Raw genomic sequence first — 25,687 nt, 5'->3', positions numbered from 1 at the left:
TGTTCTTCTTGTTTCTTTGCTGGAAATTGCCATTCTTTGTTCTTTTTACTTGTTTCATTTGAAGAATTTATTACACTGTTTTAGTCCCCCGGTTGTTCTACTGGGTTTTATAGTTATATACAGACCTTCTTTGTCACACCAAAGTATGCATGTACATCACTCAAGCATGTGCAACACTGATATGCTTCCCCACCTCACTTCCGCAGCCATGGGGAGTCTTTTCAGAAGCAGCGTTGGCTGGAATAGTTCAGAAGCATGTCAAATAATGATTGAAGAAGAATAGGGCATTATACATAACAATTTATATTAACAACGAAATATGAGGATCACTGCTGGCAACTATAAACTTATATGCAATATCAGGTTGAGCCAATCTTTGCTCTGATCACAGCCTTGATGTGACATGGCATAGACTTCACATGGTGTTGGGCGGTGTTTCAAGGGATCCACTGAATCATGAATATTTTGTCCGAAGAGGTAGGCAGAGGATCGTGAAGACGAATTGTTCAAGGGCATCCAAACATGCTCACTTGGGTTGAGATCCAGCGATTGTGGTCGCCATAGAACACGTCCCACACCAGGGGATGCCAAACCCACGTCCTAATACAGGCAGTGTAGATAATATAAAGTTTTTAATTGGTTCATTTTGGTAGTATTTGTATTGCAGCCTCAGAAGCGAGGCTGGTGTTATATACACCCCTGTTATTACACTGACCACCAACCTGTAAAGAGTTCATGAAAAGATCATCAGCACAAAAACTATGATTTTGAGTGCAGCTGTGCAAAGTATGGTTATCTGGCTGCTATCAGGGAAAGAATGTTTTATTGCCTGAGAAAGTGTCAATGAAACTGACCTCACCTGACCAGGTGCAAGCAGGAGTTGTCTGGTCAAAATGTCGCTGACACAGAGATAAGCCAGCAACTAAGCTGTGCACGCAAAGGGGTGTCTAGACTGTAGAAAACAGCAGCACTTGGAGGTGCATTTGAGAAGCAGCAAGATCCTCCGTGAACACACACCAGCACCGTGTCCGATGCTTCTTCCACAAACTGCTAACTGACATCATTGCTTCATTTCTGTTAATAACTAGTAGCCTCGTTATTGTGTCTAGTGATAATGATTACGCTGCAAAAGTGTTTTGGGATCAATAAAGGAAACTTGTTAAATTCTACTTGAATCCTTGTTGTGTGCACTCCTTCACACACAAATACCTACATAAATAACCAGACTGTCATGAAGTATGGCCTTTGAATGAAGCAAATCTAAAGAGCCTAATCCCTTTTGAGAGGAACAGTACGTGGTAAAGACCTTGCATTCGCAGTATGTTCAAGTAAGATAGTAAGGAGACTCTATGACACTTCCATGCAATGGTCTAACTGCTTATACACGTATACAAATCCAATACTGCATAGAAATATAATGTGTCAGCTTTTCAAACTGATATTGCTCTACACTCAACTCAACCCTTTTCATATTTTTAGGCGGTACTTATGTCCTGCCTCATATATATAAATACAAACTGGTCTTAACAGGGGTGCAGGAACTAGGGGTGCTGGGTTCAGTGAATCCTATCAGCTGTGTGTGCATTGCACCATTTTAAATTGCTTTATAACACAAACGATAACAGACCAATCAGCTCTGACTGTCCCAGCAGGGGGGGGATATTTAATAAATCACACGGCTGCAATCTCACGAGGGTCGGTTAGCAGTTGGAACGCATTAGAAGCTTGTATACAGTTATTGTAAATGTCCCAAATGAGAATATTTTATGCTGCTACCTAGGGGTGCTGCTTTGTGGAGCAACACTAAAAACACACGTAGACAGTGACATTCTGGACACGGTAGATGCCCCTCAAGAAAAATTCATCCGCATGACACCGGAACACAGGTCAGTCTTTGGAGCCTTCTGACTATCCTTGTCTACAAAGACTACTTTTCGGTTTGTTTGCTCTGAACGGTTTATGGAAGCATGTTGTTGTAGCAAGGACTGTGGTGAAAGCATTTTTTACTAGATAAACAGGTGTTGATGCTTGCTTCTTTTTATTAACACCTTTAACTCAATAGCAACCGAATCCATATACAGGGGTTACAGTTTTGTCCAATGACTTTCAGCACCCCCACTATAGCAATTGTTCCAGCACCGCTACTAAAAGAATTAAACTCTTAGGAGACTTTAGCATGGTTTCCATGCATCTTAGACACCCCAGATTTCCTCTCGGTTCTCTCTTGCACATATCACACACATTCCTCATACTATAGGACGTGCGTGGCCAAAACATGGTAGGACTTAACATGGTTGGTAAATCGGTTACAGATACCTAGACACAGACCAGTGGTACAGCATCTGACAATAAGTATTACACTGTATAAGAATTTGTATCCCCTCTAGAGCACGGTGGCAGACTTGGTATTCTTTATCAAGGCATCACTGGGCTTTACATTCTCCTAAACAACTAAAGTGAAATGTTATCTGTCAAAGTAGGGATTACTGGTTACCTGTCTTTGATCATGAATGCTTCTCCTGAATTCTTCCCCGCAGAGCGTCCAATGATGGTCCAGTGCAGCAGTGTGGAGTAGTGGTTAGGGGCTCTGGACTCTTGACCGGAGGGTCGTGGGTTCAATCCCCAGGTGGGGGACACTGCTGCTGTACCCTTGAGCAAGGTACTTTATCTAGATTGCTCCAGTAAAAACCCAACTGTATAAATGGGTAATTGTATGTAAAAATAATGTGATATCTTGTAACAATTGTAAGTCACCCTGGATAAGGGCTTCTGCTAAGAAATAAATAATATATAGGTGATGTTCATTTCCAGCTTGATCCTTGTAAATATAAAAGAGCTATCTGTGTGGATATTTCCACTAAAGGTTTCAAAATGGGTATTTCAAATGAAATGGAAATAAAAATAAAGGGCAGCTAGTTTTTGCTAAGAGGTTTTTACAGGACCAGTCTGCTTCTCATTATGCACTGTAAAGAGGCTGCAATGCAACAGAAGATTTTGCAGGCATTTACACTAGAGTCATGAGTGGGAGGGGAGGGTGATAAGGGAGCTCGTGGAGGAGTGAGGGTCTCATGCAGTGAGCCCTATAAAGTAGGACAGATTCTTAGTGCAGGTCAGTGGAAAACTATATATATATGAATATGACGCTTGTTGAAAATTAACTTGATGTAATAATGTATTACTAGCAATGTAAATTATTGGGAGTTTGTTGTGTCTCACCAGGACGTGGGAGATCAAGCTCTACATTGGGGTTTGGGGTGTGTTCTGTAGTTGTCATATATAGACAGCAGTGTGGAGTAGTGGTTAGGACTCTGGACTCTTGACCGGAGGGTTTTGGGTTCTATCCCCAGTGGGGGACACTGCTGCTGTACCCTTGAGCAAGGTACTTTACCTAGATTGCTCCAGTAAAAACCCAACTGTATAAATGAGTAATTGTATGTAAAAATAATGTGATATCTTGTAACAATTGTAAGTCGCCCTGGATAAGGGCGTCTGCTAAGAAATAAATAATAATATTTTGTGGGTTTTTAAAAAATTTTTTGCTCTTGTTGGGATCTGTGTTCTCATCAGGTTTTTCCTAGATAAATTAAAACAAACGAACAAAACATATCAAAGAAAGAAAGAAAGAAAGAAAGAAAGAAAGAAAGAAAGAAAGAAAGCAGTAACCGGACGTGCAGCTCTGTTCGCTATGAATGTTTTTAATGCTGCCCACACCTGAATGACAGAGTACAGTGTGTAATAATAACCTCTAAATTAAACAAACATCATCATTATCATCATATCAGCAGCAGGGAAACTCCAGGAATAACACAATTCCACCGGCTCCACAAATCTCAGTGCTGAATTAAATAAAGGAAAAAAAAGCATGGGTGCAAGTCTCTGGTGCCCAATCCAGCATGTGAGGAGAAATCGCTTTTTAACTTTCATGTTCAAATTCCACCATTAAAAATAAAAGAGATCATTAACATACCTCTAGAGTTCTAAAGTGGGAATCAAAATATGACATTGTACAGACAGACAGACAGACAGTGGTCTTGATACGCTAGCACACTTTCTGTCTGTCTGTCTGGTCCTGTACGTACTGGACTGCACTGGATTACCAGCACTGTGGATTGATTCATACAATCAACACTGACACCATTACAATGTTAAAATATGATCTCACCACTGTGGTCCCATTTTACCAATAGCATCCCATTGTAGCTGCCCTTGTGCTACCACTGCGAGTCACTGTAATAAAGAACCATTTCCATTGCTAAAGATATTGGGGTGTAAATGGGTTATAGTTAGCATACTGTGGTCCCATTCTGCCAATGGCAGCCTTATCCCAATGTAGTTGCCCTATACTTGTGCTGCCAGTAGCCTTTATGTTTTAGAATTTACAGTTTGACGTAAAGGACTTTGAGAATCGTGACTGGGACATTCAACGAATGAGGCAACAGAGAAAGATTAGAAATACAGTCATAACATGTCTTAGATGAAGTGCTATATTGCAACACTGGGGCCCAGGGTGATTCCTTATGTCCAGTGGGAGCCACCCTCTTTTGAGGGGTGAGAGGGCATAAGCCTGGGTGACGGGACCCAGCCTGACAGATTCCGACGAGTTTCTGTTTCTTAATACTGAATCCAGGGGCGGTCTTAATCGAGAGGTGGTCTTTTTCCGGAGGTGGTTTTAAAGAGATGTATTACCGTACAGTAACACTATGGATACTGAATCTGTAGATATTGAATCTACACTAAAAAAAAAGTACATAGTAAAATATTAGAATTACTAGTCATTTGATTACTTTTATTTGAAACAGAAGTAACATTTGACTATCAACTATTTTAATTGTTATGAATTTGTCCTTTTTACATGTCGTTCTTTTAGTTTTATGATATGTATCTAGGATCCGACTGCATTTACACGATATAATCAAGGATCTTTATTCTCAATTTTACAGAAACATTTCTGGGTTTTACAAAAGTTACAGGTGGGTACTTATCAATATTATCAAGAGTGTGAAAATACTGATTTTACCAAGAAAATACATTGCGTAGATAAACTTAAGGTACTAAAAACGAGTTTTCGTGTAACATGGGGCTGTCTGTTTAACACACTTCAGCACTGGTACAGGTTAACTTCACCTGCTTTACACGGTTTCATTCACACAGAAGCAGGGGTTTTCCGACCTTGAGTTTAAAACCCTGATATGTACTTGGAAAACTGGGAAATTCATTAATTTTCATAGATTTTCAACCCTCAAACACCCCCCCGGCAATTATTATTATTATTTTTTTTTAATACTGATAAATTCCCTGGAAATTTTATATAGAAAATAAAATAAAAGACATTGGCCATGTTATCTAAACCGTCCTTTTCATATGAAATACACATTTTAAATTTAGAAATGCTCCTCTTTTGATAACTGGACACTCAAAGAATTGCACCCAGTGGCATTGTCATCATCATTATCATCATAAAATGAATTATTTTGATCATTCAGTCAAAGAAAACAAACCAACAGGTAACTTACTATTTACAAATGATTTTTCTTATACTTAAAAAAAATGTACAGTAGTATTGTCCTCTTCTCCGTCAGTAGCAATGGTAAATAATAATGAAAAGATTCTGTAAGCATACAAAAAACATATCTGAGTTTTTGTCATTTTATTCGGTGTATGTTTTTATTCAGCTTTTCATTCAGATGGATGCTTTCTTTCTTACTGATCAAAAGAACAACATGTTTTTTTGTGGTTTAAACCCAAAACCACGTTTTTTAAAAGTCTGTACATTATTCATTTATTTGCGCCTTATTTGGCAGCCGTCTTGTTTTGTCACACAGGTACAAGCATCCATTTCCTGTAGCTTTCTGTTTTAGTTTTGTACACCTGGAAGAATTAGGAAGAGATTTGACACAAACTACCTGCTCATACCCTCGCCCGGGCTGCTGGGAGTGAGGTCAGTGTCTCTGCTCATCTGCCTCCTTGGCAAGTGTAATCCACACATAAAACTGCATGTGTCTCCTATTAACACACTCAGCAGGGGAGAAAACTATTCTGCAATCAGTATTTATGAAAAATGAACCCTTTTATAACTGGCATGTTCTTTTCTATTTCTTTCCTTCCTTCTATTAACTTCTTCCATTCTTTTGTGTTTGCTCTTTCATTCTTTCCTTCTCTTCCTTCTCGTTTTTCTTTCCTTCAATCGTTCCTTTGTTTCTCTCGTTTATTTGCTCGTTTGTCTTTACTTTTCTAGTTCTAGCACTATTTTCTAGTTCTTTCTAGTTCTAAAGTATTTTGTCATTTCGTTGCATCTTTCGTTCTTTTATTCTCAGTTAACCTGAAACTTCTTTTCCTCAAGTTTTATTAACGCTTTGATTAAAAACAATACTGAAGTACCGAGTAGTAAAATAAACTAAGTTACAAATTAAAGGTGGCACCAGCCCCACAAGTCATTTCCAGAAGGGAGTCCTTCAGAGTAAAACTCCACAGCATGGAAGGACCTCCCTCCCATACAGAATGACCCTCACATCCTCTGGGTTTTATAGACTTAAAGATGTTGGCGCTGTGTGCTTTAGTATTGGTCTATGAGTCACTGCCTTCGAGTTTCCAATCAGCAGTCTGTAATAAAAAGAAGAACCCAACTGGAATAATAACAGAACCTAACGTCAAGTGCTTGCAAATACAAACTCGCTTTTAGTGGCACACACAATCCAGGGGTGTGTACAAAATGTTGCTCAGGTCAGGTACAATTCAAAACAGGATATCGGCACCTGTTTCCATTGTGTCTGACCAGTATGAACCAGCCTGAACCTCTCTGTGGGTACAATTGATTTTCCTATATAAAAATCTCTTGCGTAAGGTAGTCCGTAAGTTTACAGAAATGTTAAAATAATTTAGTTCTTTTGCAGGGATATCAAGAATTAGAAAGTGTTTTGTATCCAGTTGTCTGTCTGACTGTATAAGAAAGTTTCTGTGGAGTGTGACATGAAAACATTTCAGCTGAAGACAGAGGAGAATGTTTTCTTCAGGTTGTGCGAATGCTGGAACGACACTCCAAGGGGACTGTTTCTTTTAAGTCAATATCTACAGAAGTTTCAACCCCGAATCCTGACTTCTTGTTTTGTCTCTTTTCAGAATTTCCATGCATAGATTCCGCAGAGCAAACAAATTTATTTTGTATTTTATTTCAGGAAAAGTCGTTTGGCACTTTATATATTTTTATATAGCGTTCTATTTTATTTTTCATTGTTTTGTTCCCCCATAAAAATGGAGTCCGGATTCAAAACTCTTGGCACAAAGAATGCTGGTAGAATAAAAGGTTAGAATTGTCCCCAAATCCCAAACCTTCAGGAATTCCAACTCTTGAAATTTCTTCAAATGGTGCAGAGGGAGGAGAGGTGAGAAAGGGGGAAGAGAGAGAGAGGGGAGGGGGAAGGAGAAAGAGAGATTGGTATGGAGAGAGACAGATATGTATGAGGGAGAAGAACAGAGAAAAAGATGGAGGGAGAGATGGAGACAGAAAAGGGTATAAGGAGGAAGTGAGAGGGAGAATGTGGTGGGAGAAAAGAGAAAAAAGGGAAGAGAGGACAGAGGGAGGAAGAAGAGAAGGAGAAGGGAGAAAGAGTCCAGATATGGTGGGAAAATGTGATGAGAAAAGCAGGGGGAAGAAGAACTGAAAAGAGGGGAGAGACAGAAAAAAAGAAGCAGAGAGGCAGAGGGCTGAAATAAAGAAGGAAGGAGATTTCAAGTCAAGAAATTTTTTTCCTTTTTTGAAATCTTATTTTGGCAAACATGCACATACTAGGGCCCACTAGACATCCTCTTCTTCAAATATGAATTAGATTTGAAAGAAAGCCAGAAAGAAAGAAAGAAAGAAAGAAAGAAAGAAAGAAAGAAAGAAAGAAAAGAAAACATCCATGACGGGTTTTCAAAACAACAGACTACTCCGTAGTATCTCCAAGCAGCACAGAAAAAGAAAAAGAAAGAAACAAGTTTAGTCCTGCTGAAAGCATGTGGCTATACCCTGGTTGTGGAGTGGGGATGTGGCAAAGTGTTATTGTGCCCTGTGCTGGGGTAGGTGTTGAAAGCATGCAGAGGCTGCATGCCCGTTATAGTGCTGGGGATCATGGTAATGGTATTTGGCGTCATTAAGGGAACATCATCAGGAGCACGGCGCAGAGCTAAGGTATAATCAGGAGGGCAGGCAGGGCGCAGTATCTCATGAGGTCTCAGAGGCTCCATATCATGAGACTCGTGATCCGAATGCTTGATCTGCAACGACATGATCTCTTCTTCTTGACTGTGTGCCAGATCGTTGGCTGGGTTCCTTTGAGGACTAAGACGCCTCCTTAGCTCGTGGCGCTTGTCGCGCTTGTAGTAGAGTGCTGCAAAGGCCAGGATGTTGAGGAATAGGAGAGAAGCGCCAATTGCAACCGTGACACTGAGCTCGGTGGAGTAGTCCCGAGTGTCTCCTGGGAAAGGGGGAAATCTGGGTCTCTCAGGAATGTCGTCGTCGTCCGGCGGCAGGGTGGCATACGGATGTTTGGTGGTGGCCGGGCGATGCCCCTTCCAAGGAGTCCGGGGGGTGCCAGGGGGCAGACGGGTGGTGGTGGTGGAGGTGTAGCTGTCATCATGAAGGTTGTGGAGATGTGGCACCAGCTCGAGCCAGAAGGCCACCTTGTTTGCACGGTAATTGTCCCGCACTCTGGGTTTGAGGCCAATGTGAAGGTACTGCTTGTCTTTCGAGTTGAATTTGGTCCAGATGACCTCTTCAAAGCGGTTGGGTTTGGTGTGGATGAACTTAGTGTCTTGAGGGACAGGGAGATTGGGGTCACTAAAAAGGAAGAAAGAGAGATTTAGGTAGAAGAAAATAAAACAGTGCAACCCTTCTAAATGAATAAAACACACATTAGAAACCATCGTTGTTAGAATTTGTTCTATACATATGTGTAAGCGATCAGGATTTGACAGCGCAGTTTCTGAAACTGACAACACAGTTTCCCGTTCAGATCTATATGTTATCACTGCAGTATTGTCTCTTCGATTACATTAACAATTTGATGTCGTGTGTTAGGAAAATGATCTTACAATTTTAATAGAATGATGTAAAATGTTTACAGTAACACTCAAAAGTTTGATTATTACTTATTAAAGGGATTGTAGTGAACACAATAATCCTATCAGTATTCCCTGCCAGGCACATCCATTCACTTTATAGGGCTAAACTGTGTAGTTTTTAAGAAATGGATGTCTTAAGCCTGATTCGCACAGGACTAAAAATCACTACATAAACAGGTGGATTTTGAATTTTTACCTACATGCGTGAAATTTAGTCCTGTGCGAACTGTCCATTTCTGTTTATCCCCAATAATTTTTCCAGAGGTCCTCTGATTTCTCATCAGGACCTCCTGTAAAATGTCAAACTCAGGCGTCCTGTGTCTTTGTACTCCTGTGCGAATCAACCATGTCAGTGTTCTGTTAGAATTGATATTCGCCTCAAAGCAATACCAGCCTTTACAATAAACCATAATCCAATATTAAAATTGGTATGATCTGTCCTGCTTTTTAGTCCCGTGTGATTCATGCCTTAGGAAACGTGTTTTTAAAAGCTGATTCTTGTTTGTAGGCCTTGCTTTCTCAGCTGGAGAATGAAATTGTCCCCGCCTCTTCAGGGCTTTCTTTCCTGTCACTAACCAACCAGTTGCTTCCCCTAATGACTGACATGCTTTCAACCAGTAACAAGTTTTGACCCAGAATACATTGCTTTGTAGCCAGTACCACGACCCTGAAGACACTACTGAGGCGGAATGACCCAGAAAGTGCAAGGAATTTCCTGGAAGTCAAGGCAAGCAAAGGGAGAACTTTCTTTTAGCCTCGTGCTAAAACTGATTTTTTTATTGAAAATACAGGTTGGAATATCAACACTGGCTAAATGGTTTTGAATTATTTTCTAATTTATTCTCAGTGTTGCCTCCAGGAATGAAACCCACCTCATTGGAAATAAAACATCATCAATGTGAAGTCACAGGAAATGTGCGGTTGTATAATTAAACAATATGAGCTTTCTCTTCCCACAGCATAAAGAATTATAGACTCTGAGGACTTCATTTCATACAGTTTCCATTGCAATCCTTATTAAAACCGAAACGTTTTTAATATTATTTTTATTCAAAGTCTTTTTAATTTTTTTTTACTGTCTATAAACATCATATTAAAAACACAAACCTCTCTTTCGGGATGTGATCCTTTTTATTAGCTTTCTAAAATGCTGAAATCATATTTAATGGATCTTCTCTCTGGCATTTATTATAAAGTTGATATGAAAGTTAATATTACCATTAAGCACAATCCAATGTTTTATTATTATTAGGCTTCCAGGCCCACGGCTAGGAAGCCTATTGTTATTGCTGAGATTATTCTTATTATTATTATTTTTCTTTCCGTCAGAGTTGCTCGAAAACTCACCAGATTCGGTAGGTTGGTAGATGCTTATGGGAAGATGGAAAATGCTAAAGAATTTACGTCACATGGTTTGGTCGCCATATTGGATTGACAAAAAACATTTTGCCTAAATGTAAAAATTCGTCTTTCGAAAACGACTTGCTGAAAGTTGGAATAGATGTTGAGGGATAGTCCAAGATTAACTGGTATTCGTAGGAAGCTGATAGGTTGGTATGACGGCAATGCTGCATGATGTCAAAATCGTGCAGTACCTATGTTATAACACAAACTTCAAAGATCTTCTTCTCCCAAACCGCTAGTCTGATTGAAACAAACCCAATGGCACATATGATCGTAGTGTGGTTGTCTTTAACCCTTTGCGGTCCTATGTCGGACCTGGTCCGACATCGCAATTTTCCCTTTCCGGTCATCAAAAAGACGCAAAAAACAGGTCTCTAGTCTTTCTTTCTCCGGAAAAAGCTGAGAAAACCATTCAATGGCCGAGTGAGACCGATAGGATCCGAGAGAAGCCGAAAAAAAAGGGTGTATCTCATGAATACTGATAGCCCCGACACCACATAGATAACACGGACATACACAAACAAGATAGCTGCTTCCGCATCCAGCGCTCAGAGAATATCACAGACATTTGCAGAGCTTTTTTTAGATCTTATAGTAATAAAATAACGACTTGGATCGCATTATTGAGGGTTTTGGTGATAAAACGAGTGATGAAGAGATGATTTATCGATATGTACTATTATTAAGAGTTATTTGAAAAATATAGCGAACAAGGGATGGGGTAGGGCTGGAGATGCAGCACTGAGTGTCCTGTTGATATGCAGGGCCTTTTAAACCGGTTTTACTTTGAAAAAAACAACTTTTAAACAGTGCGTCTAAAATAAACTGCGCATGTAGAAAATAAACTGGACCTGACGCGCCTGAGACGCTCTGAATAAATGGACCGCAGAAAGTTAAAGGGAAGTTGCTACAATGAAAAACATGGTTGCCATGTTAGATGACATCATCAACATACAAAACTGGTTACAAAAACCTTTGTCTCTGAAATCGCTCATCCAGTTGAACCAAAAATTGTCACACATGATCCTAGTGTGGTTGTCTTTAAAGGTTGTTCAAGGGACAGTCAAATGTAAAACTGGCTTATAACTCATAATAGAGTGCAGATAAGATCATTGTTATTATGGAACACATATAGTAACCCATCTATGCTCTATCAAAAAATGTCATTGCCCGTGACCTATGACCTCTCCTAAAGGTCAAATGTAAAACTGCCTTATAACTCATAATAGAGTGCACATAGGGTCATGGTTACTATGTAAAAATGCCATTCTGCAGTATTTGCTAAAGTGTTTGGTACTGGTACTCTTACTGGTACAAGTTCTACCAATACCAAAGTAAAAGTACCAATTCTAGTTTTCTCTTATAATCATTAGCAGAGTGCTAAACAAGGATTAACCTCTTAGCCTCTTTTCTTTAAAGGACTGAAAGTGAATTGGTTTCTGTAAATATTGTGGTGTTTATGTGTTCTGGTGGGGTTGGCAGGGATGGGGTTAAATCCTGTCCCTGTCATTAGTATGTGAGAATGTGGCTGTTCCCAATGGAATAATTGGTGTTGATTAGGAACAACCACATTCTATAAAAAGAATGCCTGAAACTTCATTAGGGGATGACCAGGGAGCTGAGAGAGAGGGGGAGAGAGAGAGAGAGAGAGAGAGAGAGAGAGAGAGAGAGACACAGAGAGAGAGAAACGCTCCTGTATTTTTATTCACCTGAACAGAGCACTGCATTGAGTTAATCACTAGCACTGTCTCACTTCAGTATGGGGGTTTACAATGTAAATGCAGTGGACAGCGAAAGCAGCTGGTATGAATGGCTATTTTCCTTCTTTTTTTTAAAAAAAATTTAGTCATTGCCAATTAGTTTTTATTATTTTCTCCCCAATCTGAAATGCCCAATTATTTTATTATGCTCAGCTCACCGCTACCACCCCTGCGCTGACTCGGGGGGGGCGAAGATGAACACACGCTGTCCTCCGAAGCGTGTGCCGTCAGCCGCCCGCTTCTTTACACACTGCGAACTCACCGTGCAGCCGCCTCAGAGCTACAGCGTCAGGACAACAGGACAACGCTGCTCTGGGAAGCTTACAGGCAAGCCCGCAGGCGCCCGGCCAGACTACAGGGGTCGCTGGTGCGCGGTGAGCCAAGGACACCCTGGCCGACCTAACCCTCCCTCCCCCCGGGCAACGCTCGGCCAATTGAGTGCCGCCCCCTGGAAGCTCCCGTCCACGGTCAGCTGTGGAATAGCCTGGACTCGAACTCGCAATGTCCAGGCTATAGAGCGCATCCTGCACTCTAGCGAGTGCTTTTACTGGATGCGCCACTCGGGAGCCCCTATTTTCCTTTTTTTAATAGAGTAGCTAAATTATTAATCCTACACATCTCTCATTGTTTACAGCTCTGAATGGAAAATTCAATGCCGTCTGTCAATTAAGACTTCGTACAAGCGGTCTCTAGTTCAAACAAAGAAAACTGTAAATAAATATGAACCGGAATTGACTTTCCTGAAAAAATAAACGATTCTAGATAACATGTGTTTGAATTTACTTCGCTAGGTGGTGGCATTCTGTTAGACTGATGTACTTTGAGATTATAATCCATAACTATTAAACACTCACTAGAGCTGAATTTAGAAATACTAAAAGAACCTGAAGAAATAAATTCAATGACAAACGTTTCAACTAGAAGTCTTCTTGGCGGTTTCTTTTAGCATTTGCTATCTGCAATTCGCCATTTTATCAGTGAATGTGAAGGAACGCAAGACGACAGGAGAGCCAGGTAAGCGTGTTGTGTTGAATGCGAGAGCAGCGCACCCGGTCTTGGCGAAGTTGGTCCAGTAGGTCATCACCACGGCGCTCAGCATGATGTCGTTCTTGGAGAAGTTGCAGGGGAACAGGTCCGTGGCTCCGATCATGGGGATTCCAAACACGTACGGGATCTCGTCTCCGTGAGCGGCGTCAGCCCACTCCGGCCGCGCCTCGGTCTGGCAGTGATGGTAGAAGGTGTAGAAGTACACTGGCGACTGGAATTCCGCGTGCAGTTTCGCCGTGGCAATCGCCGGCGCCACCCACTGGTGATCGGTGAACAGCGCGAGCAGCGTCTTGCGCCTCATCTCGCCGTTGTCGCGGTCGGCCCAGTCCGTGTACATGAACTTGATGGTCTCGCGAAGGATGTCTTTGCCTGGAAAAAAAAAAAATATTCAAAATGTGTTTGTATACATGTATTAGAACATAAGAACATAAGAACAAAGTTTACAAACGAGAGGAGGCCATTCAGCCCATCTTGCTCGTTTGGTTGTAGCTTATTGATCCCAGAATCTCATCAAGCAGCTTCTTGAAGGATCCCAGGGTGTCAGCTTCAACAACATTACTGGGGGTTCCAGACCCCCACAATTCTCTGTGTAAAAAAAGTGCCTCCTATTTTCTGTTCTGAATGCTCCTTTATCTAATCTCCATTTGTGACCCCTGGTCCTTTTTTCTTTTTTGAGGTCGAAAAAGTCCCCTGGGTCAACATTGAATGCTTGAATCAGATCACCTCAAGATGGTTCATTGATATCCTTTATATACCTGCCTGCATGAAAACCTCAGGGTGTGAGAATTTCAATTTTCAGTCAGTAATCAGTAAGGCTACGATTTTGTCACGGAAACTATGAATTTGAACAAAGTCTGTGAAATCTTGGATTAGGCGCTTTCTTTATTTCTATCAAAAATGCTATGCACTGAAAATACAAATCTGCGAGTATACTGTATATAAATTGTTTGGTTGTGTATGCATGCATTTACATGTAGCTATGTAGGTCAGCGAATTAGTTTTTTAGCTGAGCGTGTAACTGAGTGGAGTGGAAGTTTGTGGGGTGAAATCGGGTAAAATAACAAGGCGACAGAAGTGTGAGCAAAGTGACAAAGATCACTGCTGAGCAGAGACGTGAAAAATGTCCGTAGGGGGCATTTCATGAAAGTGGGAATCATGGGAAACTCTAACTGTATGTTTTGTAATCTAAAGTAACATTTAAACTGGTCAGTAAATGCAATAGTCTTTATATTATTGGTTTTGGTGTACTATTTAAAAGCTCTTGTAGCTAAAACTACATTATTTCCATTAATTCTTGTTTTTTTCCACAGCGTGCCCGTGAAATTAACAAAAAATGACCGTAGCCTTAGTTATCAGTGATACAGAAACAACAGGCACTCATGTGTGAAAATGTTAGACCACTTTTTACTTTAAATTAGGCATCTTACACAACTTCTAAAAAGTCTCATGCATTTTACCATTTGTGGCTGTGTGCTCCTTTTCTCTTACTGTTTTAAATGAATTGCATGTGTGGCCCATTAAAGTCATCAATTAAATTAGACATTCACTAATTTGCCTGTTTTGACATTTTTCCAAGATTTTCAGTTCCAGTGGTTTGATTTAATACGCACAACAAATCAACACTCCAGAAGCAATGGGGGTGTTCTGATACATTTGCACACGGCTGTGAGGAGCAGAGCTAAACTTAGGATGGGTGTGAAATAGCACGGTCATCTTAACTCTTGTATTGTTCTTCTAGTTTAGATTCACTTTCTATCATTTCTGTTTCTATCGTCACATCCTGGGGACGTTTTAAAAAGTTTAAAGAAGACCCTACAGCCCCAGCAGAGCTCTTAAACCCATCCTAAGTGATTTTAAAGACCTAGATTTCACTTGGTAAGCAGATTATGTGTTATGGTGAAGTGCTAGAATGGTAGGATGTTGGATAACTTCTCAAGTTAAATGTAAAAATGTAAGTGTGGCCTGCAGATGGACAGATGTACAGTTAAAGACATGTTAACATATCTAATTACATACCGCTTTGTAGTTTTCCATAAGCTTAACCAAAAAGTGACAAATTGAAAAATGTGATCATTTGAAATCTAACATGAAATAATGCACTACAATTATGGCATCCGGTAGTCTCTTGCAATATCATTTTGTTTCTTTGATTGCATGATGTTAAATAAAATATCTAAATTATGTTTATATAGTTTATTATTAGTTATGTCTGAGTCCTAAAATTCTAGGTGATGCTAAACTTGAATCTACAGCTGTAGGTCCTCCTGGCTGTGACGAGGCCGGTCTCTTACCCTCAGGGTACCCGTACAGATTGTCCACGAAGTTGGAGATGGTGTAATCAAATGCAGCCGCCGAGATCCCGTCATCGCTCTCCGTCCCGCCGTCGTCAACAAACTTCAAGCCCTCCCCCTGATTCACTCCGATCAGGATGTCATAGTTCAGAAACTCCCCCTGCAGCACAGACACGGGGAGAGAGAGGCATCAGAGAGGAGAGAGGTGTGAGGGGAGAGAGAGGGTGTGGCAGGAAAAGAGTGTGGAGGAGGAGAGTGAGAAATGATGGAAGAGAGAAGGGGAGGAGAGGAGTATGAATGAAGGAGAGGTCACTGAGCTGCTCAGGGAGGGAGAGGAGGCAGGGTGAGGAGGGAGGGAGGAGAGGGAGAGGCAGGGATGGAGAAGGAGGGAGGAGGGAGGATGAGGGAGGGGAAGGAGTAGAGGGAAGGGTTGAGAGGAAAGAGTTAAGGAGAGGGAGGGATTGAGAGGAGAGGGAGGAGAGGAGATGGAGGGGTTGAGAGGAAAGGGAGGGGTTGAGAGGAGAGAGGAGAGGGAGGATTTGAGAGGAGAGGGAGGAGAGGGAGGGGTTTAGAGGAGAGAGAGGAGAGGGAGGGGTTTAGAGGAGAGGGAGGGGTAGGGAGGAGAGGGAGGGGTTGAGAGGAGAGGGAGGAGAGGGAGGGGTAGGGAGGAGAGGGAGGAGAGGGAGAGGTCAAGAGGAGAGGGAGGGGTTGAGAGGAGGGGTGGAGCGGTGCTGCTCAGACCTGCCGCATGAGGATCTCCGGGTCGTCTGGCACCACGTCTCCGTCGACGACAGGTCCGAATGCGATGTGATAGCGGGCCGGCTGGATATCCTGATCCACCAGCTCTCTGTAGGATTTCCTGCGCAGACACTCCACCAGCTCCCCCGTCTCCCCAAGGCTGCAGCCCACCTTGCGGGACAGGATCCGTGTGAACTTCAGGGGCTGGTAATTCACTGACCAGCTAGAGATCGCAGAACCACTCTGAGCCACTGCACGCTGGAACAGCCCTGAGGAGCGGGAGAGAGAGAGAGAGAGAGAGAGAGAGAGAGAGAGAGAGAGAGAGAGAGAGGTTACTGTCTGAGAGCAAGAGAAGAAGAGAGAGGGAGAAGAGAGGGGAGAGAGGGAGAGGGAGGGAGAGGTCACTGAGCTGCTGTCTGAGAGAGAGAGGACAGGACCCAGGAGAGGGAGAGAGGGGTTACTGTCTGAGAGAGAGGAGAAGAGAGAGGGAGAGAGAGGAGAGGGGAGAGAGAAGAGGGGAGAGAGGGAGAGGGGAGAGAGGGAGAGGTCACTGAGCTGCTGTCTGAGAGAGAGAGGAGAGGACCCAGGAGAGGGAGAGAGGGGTTACTGTCTGAGAGAGAGGAGAAGAGAGAGGGAGAGAGATGAGGGGAGAGAGGGAGAGGTCACTGAGCTGCTGTCTGAGAGAGAGAGGAGAGGAGAGGACCCAGGAGAGGGAGAGAGGGGTTACTGTCTGAGAGTGAGAGGAGAGGAGAGGGGGAGAGAGGAGAGAGAGAGGTGAGGTGTGGCTGGCAACTAGAAATGAAGAGTACCCCTAAGCTCAAGATGGAGACACCTGAAGACAGACTTACAAAAAAAAAAACAGTATTTTGAGTCATTGCAAAAAAAAAATAATAACACTTGCAAACATCATAAAAAATGTATCAATTTCTCTATCCGGAGAATTAGCGGGATGTTTGAACTCGGTTTGCAGTTTCCATTTTCCACTGGGATTTTCAGTAAGAATGTTAAGAATTGTAAAGCTGTTTCTTCAAAGAGCAACTAGTTATCTTGACTCATGTTTGGAATCACTTTGTGGCCTCAATAGCGATCTCAAACATGTCTTCTCTCTACTGCTAGTACACCAGAGTGCAATCTCCCTGCAACACAATGCTGCCCCTAGTGGATGCAGGAAATATCACATTTCTTCTGAGTAGTAGTTCATAATGATGTATTTCCTGCATTTCCAGAGTGTTGCAGGGGGGGACAGGTTAATGGTTACACTCTGGTGTAAGTGTGGTGGAAGATTTGAGATTAATTCCTGTAACAGAGACTCAGTGGAACAGACAAAATTGAGTAAACAAGTTTAATGATTTGCAAATCCGAGAACACTCTCAACACACTAGGTGTTAGAAAAACATCGAGTAGAGTTCTGACTGCGCAGAGCCAGTAAACGTGATATATACCTTACAACCTACAGTTATTGCGAGCCAATCACAGAAGCTTAACTCAATATATGTCAGGTAGCAACAGCTTGGAAGATCAAGAGGAGACCAATCATATACTACAAAAACAACTTTGTCCTACTTGCAAGCATCCTGTACTGTCTTAATATCTTAACTAAACTTCATGACATTTTTCTTAAGAAAAATGTCACGGATGCAGCTTGCGGTTACAAAGTGAAGAGAGCTTCCTCTCTCTAACTAGCAGTTGAAACTTTCCGCTCCTTTTAAGGTCTTCCTCTTGCACCTGCTAGGAGAAAATGAGGTCACACACATAACAACAATTATTTTAGCATTTTAAACTTACTACTTCATTAAACACAAACTACTCAAATTGGTATATCTCTGGCTCTATATACCCTAAAAGCTTGATACACATGTTATTTTAATGCACATGACAAGGTTAATGTAATGCATAGCAAACTATTCTTCCATAGTAAGCAGCGCTCCAGATAAGGTTGTGGATCATTGAGTAATTTACTCTCCTATTTAGACACCATGTGAGTAAAATGTATTTTTTACAACCTTACATGGCTCTGCGTATTCATAACACATTTAAAGATTATGTGCAATTCATATTTTTTTCAATGTGTACTGTTACTTTGAACCAGTGTAGAAAACTTGGTCTTAAAAAAACAGGGCAATTATTTGCTTATCTACCACAAACAATATGTCCATGAAGCAACTAAACACAGAAACAGAAGCAGTTTTTTATCCCAACGCTGCAGATGGAATATACTTAACAAAAGGCCTGAGTGCACATACTATATATTTCTAAAGAAACAACATTATTAATCGCCTTGCTATAGAAATATGAAGCACCCAGACTCTCTCCAAACACAGAATATTGTATTTATTGTATAGATTTATGACCTTTCAGAAATTCAGCTTATTCACCAGCTAGAAATACAAGGGAGTGGATTCAACCGTACGTGTGCCGGCATGTTTATGATCCATTCTCTAGCTACCGCATGGAGAATATGTTCACAATTGACCATTGAGAAATACAAGAAGCTTGCTAGCAAGCTGTGCAGAAAAATGGCTCTGCGTATTCATAACACATTTAAAGATCATTTTTTTCAATGTGTAAAACACCCAGTACACAGCGTATCTGGAGCACTGGGTGTAACAGAAGATTACACTCTGAGCGATTAGAAACAAGAGGAAGGATGCATTCGTTCACATGACTGGGGTATTTCGGACAAAGAGCTTTAGAAGCGAAGCTGCTGCTTATGAGCTCTAATGGGGACCTGTGGCAAAGTGGTTAACAGTGTGCAGGTGCAGGTGATCAAGAAACAGGCACTTATAATCCAGGTGCAATGTTGTTTAGTGGTTGTTTTAGTTCACCCACGCGTAACACAGACACAAACTCAAACACCAGTCCGCAGTGCATGCTCTAGTGCTCGTGGTGAAAATACAGTACTTTAGTGTAAACAAAGTGTTGTCCAGATTTGTGCTGGCCTTTTGCGACAGCTCCTGGATCACGTTTAGCCGTCTAAATAATCACACAAGTATAATTCACGACAATAAACAAACAAAACGCTCAGGGTTTTCTCTACACAAACCACAGGTCCTTCCAGGTTGTTCTCTAACCAAAACGAAGAAACAGATTACGTCGCTTCGTCCCCTACTTATACCGTCACTCATGACCCCTTAGTAAACGATTGCAGCCGCTCCTCCAATCCACGGCTGCCACATAATTTCCCTTCCGGGTCGATGAGTTAGTGCACCGAAGCTCCGCCCCCTTTCTAAATGACCGACTTGCTTTTAACCCTGGGAATGAAGTGTCAGGCCAAACAGTCCAGGGTACTCTGTTCCTGTTACTTAGCGACCTCACAGGTTGGGAGGGAGATTTACCACCAAGAATCATTGTGTTTCTGTCACAGGACTCTATTCTATATAGTACACGATCGGCTTTGGAGAGTCCTGTGCAGTATTATTGTTATTATTATTTGTTTATTTAGCAGCTGCTGCAGAGTCACTTACAACTACGTCTCACCCGAAAGACGGAGCACAAGGAGGTTAAGTGACTTGCTCAGGGTCACACAATGAGTCAGTGGCTGAGGTGGGATTTGAACCGGGGACCTCCTGGTTACAAGCCCTTTTCTTTAACCACTGGACCACACAGCCTCAGTATACAGGAGATTCACTTTATAGAACATGGTCACTGTTTTACAGGCTGCTTACACGTGTCTTTAAAGAGCTACTCCTGAGCTCAGGCCTTATATATTTTTTTTTTCTGGCAGTGAGAAGCCAGAAGATGTTGGTTTCAAAGCTCAATTATGCAGGACAGGCTTATGAATTTATTAGAGGAAAATATTTTTTTCTCTTCCTTCCCTCTCCCTCCCTCCAGGAGTCCTGGTGAATAATTAAGCTGCGCGCCGGCAATCTCCCAGTGAAATCAATTAGAGCTCCTCTCCGCGCGGCCCCCTTGTGCGGAGCTGCTCTTCAGCACTCGTGAATGCAGTGCTGATGGAAGGGGAGAGACGCCGATGGCACTGACTGCATTCAGGGACCTAAGCCGTGAGAAAGACTGTCCTAATCTCTTATTATCTGGGACTATTACAATACATTTAGAACTGCTAATACATTCAATGACAAAAGTCTTTCTCAATGTCTTCAATGCATCATTATAAACTGCTCCCCCTTTAAAGGAGTGCTAACCAATCTATCTATTGTCTTCCCTCTTATATCACATTATTTTTTACATACAATTACCCATTTATACAGTTGGGTTTTTACTGGAGCAATCTAGTACCTTGCTCAAGGGTACAGCAGCAGTGTCCCCCCACCTGGGATTGAACCCACGACCCTCCGGTCAAGAGTTCAGAGCCCCTAACCACTACTCCACACTGCTACCCTAAGATATATTTTTCTTGTAATGAATACTGTATCGATTATCTAACTGTTAGTTTTTCCTGCAGATATTTCAAAGACGAGGCTATGCAATTAAAAACGGCTGTTGCTTCAGGGTGTCTATTCACTTCCTGTGTGGCGGGCCAATCACAGAGCTGCAATCAAAGCAGGTGATACTGGCTTCTGTCCTGTCCGTAACCAATCAGCTGTTGCTCCTGTTGATTGACATGCTTTCAGCCGATGACCCAGAAAACCCAGGAAGTAAGCAAACTGATGACTTTCTTTAAGCTCGTGCAGTACCTGATGTAAAATAAATGTGTGCCATAACCTTGTAAAGAGTTATAAGTACAAAACTGTGCCAAACATGCTGTTATCTGGCTGCAATCAGGGAAAGCATGTTTGATTGCCTGAGAAAGTGTCAGTGAAACTGACCTCACCTGACCAGGTGCAAGCAGGAGTTGTCTGGTCAAAATGTCGCTGCCACACAGAGATAAGCCAGCAACTAAGCTGTGCACGCAAAGGGGTGTCTAGACTGTATAAAACAGCAGCACTTGGAGCTGCATTAGAGAAGCAGCAAGATCCTCCATGAACACACACCAGCACTGTGTCCGATGCTTCTTCCACAAACTGGTAACTGACATCATTGCTTCATTTCTGTTAATAACTAGTCGCCTCTTCATTGTGTCCGATGATAATGATTAAGATGTAAAAGTGGGACTGTTTGATTATTGGGATCAATAAAGGAAACTTGTTAAATTCTGCTGCATGTGCTCCTTCACACACAAATACATCAATAAATAATTTCCTAATATCGTGTACTTCTTTAAAAACTGCACATTTGGGACGTATGCAGCTAACAGATGTACACACAGGTAAGGTTTATGGAGCTATTTTGTTGAATACAATTAAGAACTGCAGGAATGTGTTTTATTGAAATCAATCGGGACAAACCCACTCTCGTTTGGGGGGGGGGGGGGGGGGGGGGTTTACCTTCGGAGTGGTGGGACAGAATGAGCAGGTTGACACACGAAGCCCCCGCGCCCGATCCAAAGATAGTTATCCTCTCGGGATCTCCTCCGAAGTGTCCGATATTCTCGTTGAGCCATCGCAGCGCTTGGATCTGATCCAGCAGCCCATAGTTCCCTTTGGCAGACTGATCCCCTGTGCTCAGGAATCCTGCAGAGGAAACACAAAACACACACATGAGAGGAGAGCAGAACAAGACACTGAGACAGACTTCCAAGTCAGGGGAGCTGGGGCAGGGTTTATAGTGGGGGAAAGCCATTGAACAAAACTGTAACCCCTGAATATGATGGAAGGCATGCATTTGGCTTCTATTGTGTTGAAGATGTTACTAAAACGAAGCCAGCATCAACGCCTGTTAATCAAGTAAAAAATGCTTCCACTACTTGCTACAACAACATGCTTCCATAAACCGTTCAGAGCAAACAAATCGAAAAGCAGCGTATAAGATCTACTTAAATACTGCAATTTAGAAATGTTTACTTTGTAAACCAGGTTGAACAGTTTTATTTCCAGTAGTCTTTGTAGACAAGGACAGTCAGACGGCTCCAAAGGTTGACTCATGCTCCAGGGTACATTTGTACATGAGGGACATCAAGATTGCCCAGAATGTCACTGTGTACATGTGTTTTTAGGGTTGCTCCACAAAGCAGAACCCCATTTTAGCAGGGGGTGCCGCTGAAGAATCCCCCCCCCCTACCCCCCCCAAAAAATCATATATTCTTATTTGGGCCATTTTCAATAACTGTATACAAGCTTCTAATGCGTTCCAACTACTAACCGACTCTCGTGAGATTGCAGCCGTGTGATTTATCAAATATCCCCCCCCCCTGCTGGGACAGTCAGAGCTGATTGGTCTATTATCACTTGTGTTCCAAAGCAATTTAAAAAAAGCACAGTGCACACACAGCTCATAAGATTCACTGAACTGGCAGGATTTATCATTGCACCAGCACCCCTGTATTTCAAGCCGCACCCCCAGCACCCCTAGTTCTGCACCCCTGCTTCTAGTCGAAACATTTGTCATTGGATTTATGTTTAGGTATTTCTGTTTCCTGGCAGCACACTGCATTGCATTGCCAGTACACACTAATATAAAGACTGATCTATCCTCCGTTACCTATGCAGGCAACCAGAACTGAAGAGCAGCTTCAGAACTCATAGTCAAAGCACAAATACAATACAAAACTATTTGAGGAATTGCAGTACGAACCACTTTGTCGAGTTTCACTTCGGTAACGCTGACAAAAGCCTTCTAGTTTGACCTCAGTAACACTGATAAAGGCTGGACTGTGGAAGAATGCGGCTTGACACAACAGTAATTGAGGATATGAGCAGGATTGTAAGCAGGGTGGAATCTGAATCCTCTGGCATCAGAACAAACGAGACTGGAATATAACACTGCCCAATTCAAGATGACAAGCTCTCTCCCCTCTGGGTATTGACACACTGCCATACGGAGAACTCTGACAGAACTACAGCAGCCAAGACTTCGTAAAGCTGTGTGTGCAGAATTCTCCTGTGCATACTGCTAGAAACAGTGCCTCCTGTAATTACACAGAGACGGCTCTATTGTTTTATGATTAGTCTGTGGTAAGGGGTTTTCACCTGAAATTAAGATGCTCTAGAAATAAGAGCCATCTAGTAATCAGGAGAGGCTCTACAGGAGGCTGTGTGGTCCAGTGGTTAAGAAAAGGGCTTGTAACCAGGAGGTCCCCGGTTCAAATCCCACCTCAGCCACTGACTCATTGTGTGACCCTCAGCAAGTCACTGAACCTCCTTGTGCTCCGTCTTTCGGGTGAGACGTAGTTGTAAGTGACTCTGCAGCTGATGCATAGTTCACACACCCTAGTCTCTGTAAGTCACCTTGGATAAAGGCGTCTGCTAAATAAACAAATAATAATAATCGGCCACTTAGGATCAAACTTCCTTTTGTTTTGCTTGCAATACACTACTGTGCACTAGATGGTGCTGGTGCTTATTAATATGAACAGGCTGCTCTACCTACATTACATATATCTATGGTAAGAAACCAGAACTGAACAGCAGTTCTTGGACACCAGGGTCAAAGCACCTTCTTATAAAACAATCTTATAGGAAAGAAAAATGATATCTGTAACCTCCGTAGAACTATTACAGAAACCAAAGGAAAAACAATGTGAAGCTACCAAACTATGCATTAGTCTGACAACGTCTATAAATGTATTTTTTTCTTCCTACTCTTAGTTACAGGTGGAAAAATCCTGTCTTCACATTGGTAGAGTGGCACCACAGAGGGGTCATATGTTCAGATTTTGACAGCCCAGCGGGATCCCAATCAAAGGTATGAATTGCTGGATAGATAATGCAGAGCCAGGCGGACAGTACATTCTTGTATGGTTTCCATTCTTGATGAACGAGTGAGCAGAGCAGTGAATGAGTGAGTGAGTGAATGAGTGCTGAATGAATGAAACAATGCGACACAGAGAGGAGAGTGAAGGGTCACTGTGTGTTTGTGTGCGTGGGAGGAGCAGTGTTGATGTTTTCTGTCAGCTCTCTCAGTCCCAACTGCGTTTGTTAATGCTGCTAGATACTGAGATACGGGCAGCAGTGTGGAGTAGTGGTTAGGGCTCTGGACTCTTGACCGGAGGGTCGTGGGTTCAATCCCAGGTGGGGGACGCTGCTGCTGTACTCTTGAGCAAGGTACTTTACCTAGGTTGCTCCAGTAAAAACCCAACTGTATAAATGGGTAATTGTATGTAAAAATAATGTGATATCTGTATAATGTGATATCTAAGTCGCCCTGGATAAGGGTGTCTGCTAAGAAATAAATAATAATATTAATAATAAATATAGAATAATCGATGGGCTTTAGTGAGTTACAGGAAAATAATTCCATCTAGGGTTTCTGTGACATCATAAATGAAGACACCGAAGGTCGAGTAATTTATAAACTGTCACAGAAACCCGAGATGAAATTGTTTTCCTGTAACTCACTGAAGAGGCCCGTATTTTTTATAATCCACGGATACCCTTGTGATGCTGATATTAAAGAAGACGCGGTTCAGCAGTAGAGTTGTTTTTTTAAAAAACGTCGTGTTTCAGCGCTGTACAGACGTTCTGTGTCGTTTTATCCGTTAGTGCTTCAGCTTTATTTGGATGATCGCCCTTTACCTTGTTTTAATTTCCCCTTCCTCTCCAGTTTCTCTGAGATACGAATGTACCCGCATTACATCATTTTTTTTAACATATTCTCATTTTGTTGATCATTAATTAACATTTCTGTGCTGTGGGTGTTGTTGAGTGATTGAAAACGAGACATTTTGAGTTTGAATTGAAAGCGATGGTCTTGAGGAGTCGAATGGGTCAAAGTTCAAGTATATTTTCCTCTAGAGGAATTATCTCCTCTTGACATCTCTACTGTGGTAGTATGCCTTTTTTTTCGAATGGCTCAGGATGCAAATATAGCCTTCATCAATGTATTATATATACACACACGGGTGTGAAATTCACTCACACAGTCCACTAGCGCAATGTTCCTCTAATGCGCTTTCACTCCGCGCAGTTCATGCTGCTTGCATTCCGTTTCCTAAATAAGATGGTAGAAATTGTTGTTTTCGAATTTGTATCATTTAATTTCATTTTGTTTTTTAAATGTAGAGCTGTTTTATAGTTATTAATTATTATTATTACAACTGAGAGAGGTATTTCAGCCCCTACTGTTCATTGACTTGGACGGCTTTGTATTATTTGTTCATAGCAGTTGTTTTTTTATACCATTTTTATTTATAACATCATCCCTTTTTTAGAATATCTTGAAACAAACTCCCTCTCTACAGCAGTTACTGCATGGTGTAATATTTCTCAGTGCTCGTCATTTAAGGTTTAACTTCAGTGTTATGTTGTAGTACATGACTGAGTGACACATGCAGAGAGTACAAAGGTTTCAGTATTTGCAGCTTCTTTGTTTAAGGCAAATTGGTTATATCTATGCTATCAGTTATTTTTTAAG

General features: G+C 41.9%; 1 protein-coding gene across 2 annotated transcripts in view; it reads right to left on the bottom strand.

Moving 5' to 3' along the window:
* Window positions 1–3,679: 3,679 nt before the first annotated feature.
* LOC117404602 (neuroligin-2) overlaps window positions 3,680–25,687 on the bottom strand; it is a 113,015-nt gene continuing 91,007 nt past the window's right edge. For both annotated transcript variants that reach the window (XM_059014421.1, XM_059014420.1), the window contains 5 exons: window positions 21,664–21,849; window positions 16,343–16,608; window positions 15,602–15,761; window positions 13,313–13,679; window positions 3,680–8,815 (listed from right to left, as the gene is read on the bottom strand). In XM_059014421.1, the coding sequence (XP_058870404.1) occupies window positions 7,999–8,815; window positions 13,313–13,679; window positions 15,602–15,761; window positions 16,343–16,608; window positions 21,664–21,849 (1,796 nt within the window). In that variant the 3' untranslated portion in view covers window positions 3,680–7,998. The remainder of the gene's footprint in view (window positions 8,816–13,312; window positions 13,680–15,601; window positions 15,762–16,342; window positions 16,609–21,663; window positions 21,850–25,687) is intronic.

This window comes from Acipenser ruthenus, chromosome 48 (assembly GCF_902713425.1).
Source record: "Acipenser ruthenus chromosome 48, fAciRut3.2 maternal haplotype, whole genome shotgun sequence".
Classification (NCBI taxonomy): Eukaryota; Metazoa; Chordata; class Actinopteri; order Acipenseriformes; family Acipenseridae; genus Acipenser; species Acipenser ruthenus.
This window is presented reverse-complemented; position numbering and strand designations above follow the sequence as displayed.